We start from the raw sequence: 8,614 nt of genomic DNA, 5'->3' as shown, positions 1-8,614 counted from the left end.
TTTGTTCATGTTTTCTATTTACTGAAAAATACTTGTCAAGTAACAACATTTCATTCTTCTCTATATCACACCCAGTTATCAAAAGCAATTTCTCATTTGAACATAGTATGTTAGTTCAGATGTAAGTATTTCAGTGTAAATACTGAAAACTGTTACAAACCAGTGTCAGATTTCCCTTTTCTCTTCTTTAGCTTGAACTTTTGCATTCTTGGTGACCCTTACCAGCATGTCTGGCTGCAAAAGTGTCTTCAAGGGAAACTTAAGCAGTTTACCCCATCGGAAAAGATAATTTAGAAATGGTGAGAAACAATTAGAAAATGCATGCAGTATTTCAGAGTAACAGTATGGGCAGAAGATAAAGATGAAAGAATTTAGGCTTCACGTCTTATATTACTACTGAGTTTCACCTAATGTAATTCCTCTTTTGTAAACATAATTTAGGCACTTCTCCAAACAGTGGTAGTGGTCCTACAATCGATAATGTGTAATCTGGATCAGGGCCTTCAAGGGAGTTCTTTGCTCTGGCACTGCAAGCTGCTTACTCATGGTCCAAGGCATCAATAGTGCAAATTATCTTGGTATTTTCAGGATTGCTTTTTGGGTTTTTTTTTTTTCACTTGAGCATGTTATGGGCACAGTTTAGGTTACTTAGATATGTAACGTCTATGTAAACACCTGACCTGTTGATAAAAATATTTAAGTGGTATAAACTGAAGTCTTTGATAAAATGTGACCAAGCTGCGGGTACAGTTTGACTTCTATTTCAAGTAAAATAGCACAGGTAATTATGGAAAGACTCTAAATTATAGAATCCAGCTTGAGGGTCTGAGAGAAATGGAGCTGCTTTTAAAAGGTGATACAAAAAAATCATTGGTGTCCATGGAAGTTGGCACTAGGAGCATGTACTGGGGTTGCCTGGGACGAGATGCCATATCTGAGTGTATTCAAAGTGAAATTTTCATGGCAGATATAGTTTGCTAGAAATATACATGCTTTGAATATGCTCAGATAATAGAACATCCCATGTTTCTGCAAACTGCTTTTGCTCATTCTGAGCCTCTAATGCTGTGCAATATAATAATCCTTACAGTATGCTGCAATGTCCAGATGTGTCACACAAGGTGATCAAAAGAATTGTCCAAGTTCTCTCAGGAAGTCTACAGCAGAGCAGGGACTTAAACCAGATGGCCCATTCCTCTGGAAAACTTTAAGTATTGAAGTAACATTGCTTGCTGCTGGCATGTCCATACCACAGTGCGACACAGTGTTTTGCTGCAGAACCTGCCTGTGATTTAGCTACATTAACTTACTACTGATCCCAAGCACAGCAATTCAAGAAGCAATGGGTATTTCCATGCAGGGAGAGACAGTAGTTGGTAACTGGACAGAATAGAGAAGCTGCAGAGACTGAAAAGGGGACAGGGAACGAGTCAAGACTCAGCAGCCAGGAGGAGAGATATAGGCCTAAAATTTTAGATTTTATGGACACAGAGGAAGAGTCCACACCTTAACTTCATTATCCCCACGCTGCAACGAGAACAAAGTTGTCATTTCCTCTAGACTGTGACGGGAGTTTTGCACAGGAGGTGTCTCTGATAAATTGAGCACAAACCAATTGAAGGTGTTTTCCATTGAAGAAAAAAGAATATTTTTTTGAATGAAATCATTAAAGCTTCTTTTTTTATGTACAGGTAAACCTGCTTCCAGAAATCCAGCATTTTCTTTGCAGAAAAGAGGGATTATGCCAGATAACAAAAGCCTTTTCAGGTAATCTAACCCCTTCAAATCTGCGTATGTGATGATGTTCTTTTAATAGTTGTCACAGGAAGTTTCTGAAATGAGACTGTCAAGCTTACAATTCCATTTTATTTTTAGTCATGAATGCATAGAGGGGAAAAATGAAAGATTGATAATCCATTTTAGACACACTTAAATATAGATTACAATTATACAATATCTTTCCAGGTAAAGATATTGCATTGTTTAGCTGTTGCGTATTGCAGAAATAATTTGTCTAGAAGTGCCTTATTTTTGGACTGTTTTGTGTTAATATAGTGTATTGGTGTTTACACTTCTGTGCCCTGGGTTTGGTGTAATATGTTTGTTCAGCTTTACAAAAATGTTGTGGCATGGAGAAGGAGTAGGAGTCAGAGTTTGGTTCCCATCCAGACATAATTAACTGATAAAAAGCCTTTGTGTATTAAGATCATCTACCAGAAAAGTTTAAAGGTTATGGGCAAGTTTCCAAAGAATTCTAATTTACCATGGGTAAAATTCAGCTTTGAATAGAAACTGGAAAGAAACTGTTGTGCACTGTATTAGGTCTATTTAAACCTCCCTCTCTTTTCACTTGTATATATATATGCTAAGTCTAACACAAAAGGAAAGGATTCATTACATCTCATTTAACCATTTAGGAGTTAGGTATCTTCTGAAAGCAGTATTCTGGTCTTCCATTTAAGTCAGTGGAGAGAGAGGCATACCTACAAATGCTACTTCTTTTTATCCTAAAACATGTATTTAAAATAGATGTGTTGAATTAGTCTGTGCAGGTACTTGCTACCCAATTATGTCTCACCACTGCCTTGAGGAATGGGTCAGTCCTACTCATATTGTAACAGATTGCCTTTAAAAACATTGGTTTGCCCTGCTACTCGAAGAAAGGTCAGTTGCAGTGGTTTTATTATTTTACTACCACAAAACCACAAACACAAGAGGCACTTACTACACACAGAACTTCCTCTTTAAAACATGCATGTTTTCACTGCTGTCTGTAAACATGGCACAAGCCACTTCCTATATGACACTTTTATTTAGCTGCTCAGGGTTTTCTCCTGTACTGGATTTGCATGGCAAGCTTTTGGTAGTGGGGGGCCACAGGAGTGGCTTTTGTGAGAAGCTGCCAGAAGCTTCCCATAAATCCAGCAGAGCCAATGCCAGCCAGCTCCAAGATGGATTTGCTGCTGGCTAAGGCCGAGCCCATCAACAGTGGTGGTAGCACCTCTGGGATAACATATATAAAAAGGGAAATAAAACAATTGCACAACAGCAGCTGGACAGATTAGTGAAGAAGGAGGGGGGAGGAGGTTCTCCAGGCACCAGAGCAGAGATTTTCCAGTAGCCCATGGTGCAACCCATGGTGTGACAGCTGTGCCCCTGTGGCCCATGGAAGTACATGGTAGAGCAGAGATCTACCTGCAACCCATGGAGCACCCAGTGCCAGCAGAGGTGGATGCCTCAAGGAAGCTCTGACCCTCTGAGAAGGCTCCTGGCAGCCCCTGTGGAGACAGGAGCCCATGCTGGAGCAGTCTGTTCCTGAAGGACTGCACCCCATGGGAGGGACTCACGCTGGAGCAGTTCATGAAGAACTGCAGTCTGTGGGAAGGACTGTCCTTGGAGAAATTCACAGAGGGTTGTCTCCTGGGGGAAGGGAACCCAGGAGACTCCCATGCTGGAATTTCAAAAGTCCTCCCCCTGAGGAGGAAGAGGCTGCAGAGGCAATGTGTGATGAACTGACCACAGCTCCCATTCCCATCTCCCTTCATCACTGAAGGAAGGAGGTATTGATTCAGGAGTCAAATTGTGCCTGGTAAGAAGGGAGGAATGGAGGGAAAGTGTTTAAGATTTGGTTTCTTACTATCCTACTCTGATTTGATTGGTAATAAATTCAGTTAATATCTACACAATTTTTTGCCCATGATGGTAATTAATGAGTGATCTCTCCCTGTCTTTATCTTGACTCACAAGCATTTCATAACAGTCTCTCTTACCTATCCAGCTGAGTGATAGAGAGGCTTTGGTGGGCACCTGGCATATAACCCACCACATCTTGTCTTCAGGGAAGGGCCATTTGAAAGCATCTTATTCCTTACTTCTATTTTTATTGCTTTTCTGGCAAAGAGAAAAGGCCTTGTGACTGATGTTGAAATCGCATTGAAATTGAGGTAATACATGTGCTTTGCAGCAGGGCTCTGAACCTTACCCACACAGCAAAGGAGGATTATTCTGGCACTCTGCTGAAGAACTGTCATACAGAAAAAGGCCACCCCTCACTCTTCTGTTACCAATAAGAAACCTAAACTAGCTGAAGTGTTTTAAAGTAAAAATTTAAAAATTCCATCTCTTAAATCTAGGTATCTCCAAATCAGCATGTAGCCTAGGGCTGAGATAGCTATTTCAAAACAAGGTTCTCATGACATTTAAGATGCCATGGAGAGTCCAGCATGCCCAGTAGAATAGGCAGATTCGGCACAGGACCCCTGTCCTTTTGGTCGAGCAGCTAGAGGTTCAGAGGGATATCCTGTGGTATCCTAGGTGGCAACAGATGTCTATTTGTGGACACTGAATTTAACACTTGGTATTTAGAGTGAGCAAGCCCAAAAGAGCATTTATTTTCAGCATAATTCAGGGTTAGCTGAATTGCTCTGTACTGACTTGTACGTACTACACTGATGTACACTGACAGGAATGGAAACTTAGACTGTGGTACACAGCGGGGTCATTTCTGTATAGACCAGACCTCAAAGTGTTTCAACCCGTGAATTAATCCCATTCAGTATCACTGGGTATGTGACATGTTATTTACAATGAGTGGAACTTGTCCATAAAAAGTGAAATTAGAATCAGAAGGGTAAATTATTTGATTTCAGGTTCAGTGGACAAAAAGGTGTAAGTTAGAGCAAAGTAGTCTAAAATGGGACTTCAGTTACTCCCCCTTCCATTCATCTGATAAAGCCAGCTCTTTCCACTTTCTTTTGCTTGCATTCTCCAATAGATCTCTCTTTCCAACAACAGCAGAGTTGCCAATTTTTTGATCCTCAATTTTAAAATTATTCAGAGAAAGAACAATTCTCATCAGTGTTTCCTTCACAGAGCAGTTTGTTTCCTTTCAAATCAGTCTACGTACTTTCACTCTTGTGTCTTTGAGTCAACAGGATTTCTCTGCAATTCCTGTAAGAGAGGATCAGTTGGTTTGTTATTACTGTCATTTAGTCAGCCTCCAAGGAGCCAAGCAATTTCCTGTAAAAGTGAAAACACAAAGAATTATGTTTTCTAATTAAAGACGTAGTAAGTTGTAGGAAGAAACATCAGGCAACAAGGCTGAGAAAATGGGATTACTGGATTTACTATGCCTATGACAGTGTTGATGTTGATAAGCAGTGGTAAAGCGGTTTGGGTTTTTTTAATGTTATTTTATTTGTTGTGCAACTCTTAAACTGCTAGGCTTTGTATTTAAGACAGCATGCCCATTCTCACATGCCTGTTATATAGGAAAGAAAATTATTTGTACAAAATATTGGGCCAGTTCCTCCTGGAACTACTACTCCCAGCCAAGAGATGGAGAGTACTAAGGTCCACAATGTGAGCAGAGTTGCCCAGCTTCAGTACAGGGCACAGGAAAGGCATCCTGATGCATGCACAACAAATACTATATTTTACAGGTTTTGCCTGGGAAAGTGGTGGAACTGCTTCTAGCATTGCCTCCCTAATTTTCCTATTCTCTACGAAATCCAAACTAGTCTGTCTTTCCATGTAAGCATTTGTCTCACTTCACTACTTCCAGAGCCCAGCCTGTGCCATGCATAGCAGTTTTCTCTACCCATGCAGATCACTGATCCTTTTTTTAAGTAATACTTGTGCTGTATGCCTTGCTTCTGTGTTTCAGTTTATTGGTGCCACTAGTGCAGAGACTTTATGAGTGTCTGCCAGCCTTGTGTGCACCCGTGATCTCCTGCTGGGCTGGCCAGCAGCGTTAATCACACAGAAGGTCTTGGGATAGGCATGAGCCTAATGAAATTGTTCAGGAGGGAGAGCCAAAATAGTCCAGCTGTGTGACTGTGCTTCCACTCGGTGAGATGTTTATTGTCTGGTGCTAACCCCGTGCTAGCTTTCTTCTCTGCTGCCTATCCCCAGTGTCCTTGAGTTACTCTGGAGTCAATATGAGAGGTTATGATCTGAGGGTAGGAAGCAAGACTCAGTGGAGCCACCTGTGGAAGACAGAAATTACAGATTAAATTTCTTTTCTGTTGTAGCAATTCAGTATCTCTGAGATAAGAACTTGATTTTTTATAGGGGGATGCATTTCTTTTGCCAGCTGGCCCTTACAAATATTTGCACACCAGTTTTGATCAGGTTTGTGCCTATTGCCTTTCTGCTACTGAAGTTACTAAGAGCCTCAAGAGTGGCCAATAAAACCAGCATCTGATTTTTTACAGTTAATTTTATTATAAACTATGTGGGGCAGGAATTTCATTGGTTTTACAACAGTGTCAAATCTCAGCTAGGATAAGAGCAGCAACATAACAGCAATTATTAGTAGTTTGAAAAGAAGTAAAGCAGCTAAATTAATTTAATTACTTGGCTTATACTCTTCTATATTCTACCCTGTCACTAGTACAGAATTGTGGCTCTAATCATGAACAGTCAGCCAGCATTTTCACTGAGTTTCTTTTTCCAAAGTTTTATAGCTTATCTGTGTAATTAAGTTCTAGTATGAAGAGTGCATACAAAAGAAGCAGCCCTTCTGAAAAATATTGGAAAAAACCCCACACCTCTAACTTTTAACTCTTAGGATGCTTTAGGAATGAAGACACAAACACTGTACTTAACACCATAAATACTGTTTTTTATGCACCTGCCAAAACAGAGAGTCAAAAAACATGGTAAGTGATTAATCTAAACTGAAGCTGTATTTGCTGATGTTTCTAAAGGGAAAAATAAACATCATCATACAAATGATGCACTGTCATAATTTTATCTTTTTAACTCTGAAACTTCACAATGAATTTCAGTGCATTTCCACCCACAGTATAAATTAATTTACCTCTAGATCTGTTTTACTATAAAGATGTTTGGTTTTTAATACTATAATTATTTAGGACAATTTAAACTTCCAGAAATGACAAGTAGTTTGACATTTCTCCAGTCTAAATATCCAGGGTGTGTTGCTTTGAGATTAAGTGTATTACAGCGTGTGGGATCACTGTATTTTTTAATGTGTTCTTTTAAGGACAGCTGAATCAGTAGTCAGCAGTGGGTGGAATATTGGGCTTGCAGCAATGTTGACATCACAAATAAAGCTTGTAATGCACATCAAGGCCATCACATATTAAATCTCAAGCAAGAAACCATATTCCAGTGAAATCAATGGAAATTTTTCCAGGACTTCACTGAGGGCCAGGATTGCCCCTAGTTTTTCTAGTTTCTTTCAAATATTCATCATCTACTTTGAGTTTCTCAGCCACGCTTTTCTAAATGCATAGGTTATAAAATTGAGTGCTAAAGGTTCTCTCTTTTCTTTAGCAACCTCAGGGCATAATGTGTAAGCCATAGTACATTACCAATCCTTGTTTCAGAGTCTTTTCATCCAAAAGTCAAATGGGTAACAGCAAGTGATTAAATGGGATAGATCTGCTTTCTGTGACAAATCTCAAGGCATGAAGTGGCAGTAGTTCAAGTGAAATTGTCCATCCTCCAAAATCAACACCAAAAAGTGGAAAAAAATTGTACTTTCAATGCTTATTGCTTTCACAGTTATGCAGCTTAGAGCAGGCTGCTATAACTGATTGAACCAAAGGTTACTAGGCTTTATTTTGATCAAAACTCCTTGTCCTGGAGGACTCAGAAGTCTGCCTAAGAATCTATGAAATCTTTGTAGGCATCTCCTGCTGTGAAGCAATCTTTGCAGCTGTTAAACACACCTTTCCAACCTACGGAGGCTCAAAATTGCCCAGCTGTAAATTCTAGAAGAGGACCAGGTCGTAGCAATACAATTTGCCTGGTCGGTATCACAAATTAGCTCTTTGTGCTCCAGCAGCCCATACCAGTAAGGAAAATGGATGATCCCAGAACAGGATGCAGTATGGAGTTCTAACTCATTTAGGTGCCCTGTCAGAACACAAACCTGCAAGGCTGACAGAGAGGATCTGTTATCAGTAGTTCCTGAATATTGTACTGCAGAAAATGCTGATAAATGACATGAGGTGCCTATCATTTTCTTTTTTTTTTTGGTTTTTTTTTCATGCGAAGAGAATTCAGACTCCTGCTAGAAACAGACTACCACTATGAAAATCTAGGAAGACGTTCATAAGGCTTCTAAGCAGATGGAAAGGCTGATGTACAGTTCCAGGATTAATGTACTTTAATGTTCTAAAGTAATGTTTTTCCTGCTAAAAAGAAAAGCAATTGGAGGAAGACCTTGCAAGTACAAATGTGCTGAGCTTACAATTTCATTTCATGAAAGAAATTAACAATGTGCTGGGCTCAGAACAAAACACAGCACTTCAGTGACATTTCATTCCATCTCTAGCTTTGTGCTTCATTAAACAACCAGGGGCTCCCAAGGTGACTCAATCAGTCTTGAAATGTTTGTAACAGATCTGACAGTTGATGGGCACTTTAGAAACAAAATGACTTTTTTCTCACAGACAATAGTCTTAATTGTTCCTTGCTCCATGTTTGAAGTGTGTAAAATATATTCTATTTGATCTTGCACAAAGTAAGAAATCAACTAACAAACCCACATCATAACCTTCCTTGTAACATCAAAGGATACTGTAGAAGAAAAGATAAAGAAGAGGGCACATCCTCATTCATCTTCTGTTTCCTTTTCTTT

The 8,614-nt window shown here is 39.6% G+C and overlaps 1 protein-coding gene across 4 annotated transcripts in view; it reads left to right on the top strand.

Moving 5' to 3' along the window:
* Positions 1–8,614, top strand: part of CPED1 (cadherin like and PC-esterase domain containing 1) — a 144,132-nt gene that overhangs the window by 35,962 nt on the left and 99,556 nt on the right. For all 4 annotated transcript variants that reach the window (XM_017743765.1, XM_017743766.1, XM_008640976.2 and 1 more), the window contains exon 5: positions 1,692–1,767. In XM_017743765.1, the coding sequence (XP_017599254.1) occupies positions 1,692–1,767 (76 nt within the window). The remainder of the gene's footprint in view (positions 1–1,691; positions 1,768–8,614) is intronic.

This window comes from Corvus brachyrhynchos, unplaced genomic scaffold, assembly GCF_000691975.1.
Source record: "Corvus brachyrhynchos isolate BGI_N302 unplaced genomic scaffold, ASM69197v1 scaffold29, whole genome shotgun sequence".
Lineage (NCBI taxonomy): Eukaryota > Metazoa > Chordata > Aves > Passeriformes > Corvidae > Corvus > Corvus brachyrhynchos.
The sequence above is the reverse complement of the archived record's forward strand: the minus strand, read 5'-3'. Positions and strand labels throughout refer to the sequence as shown.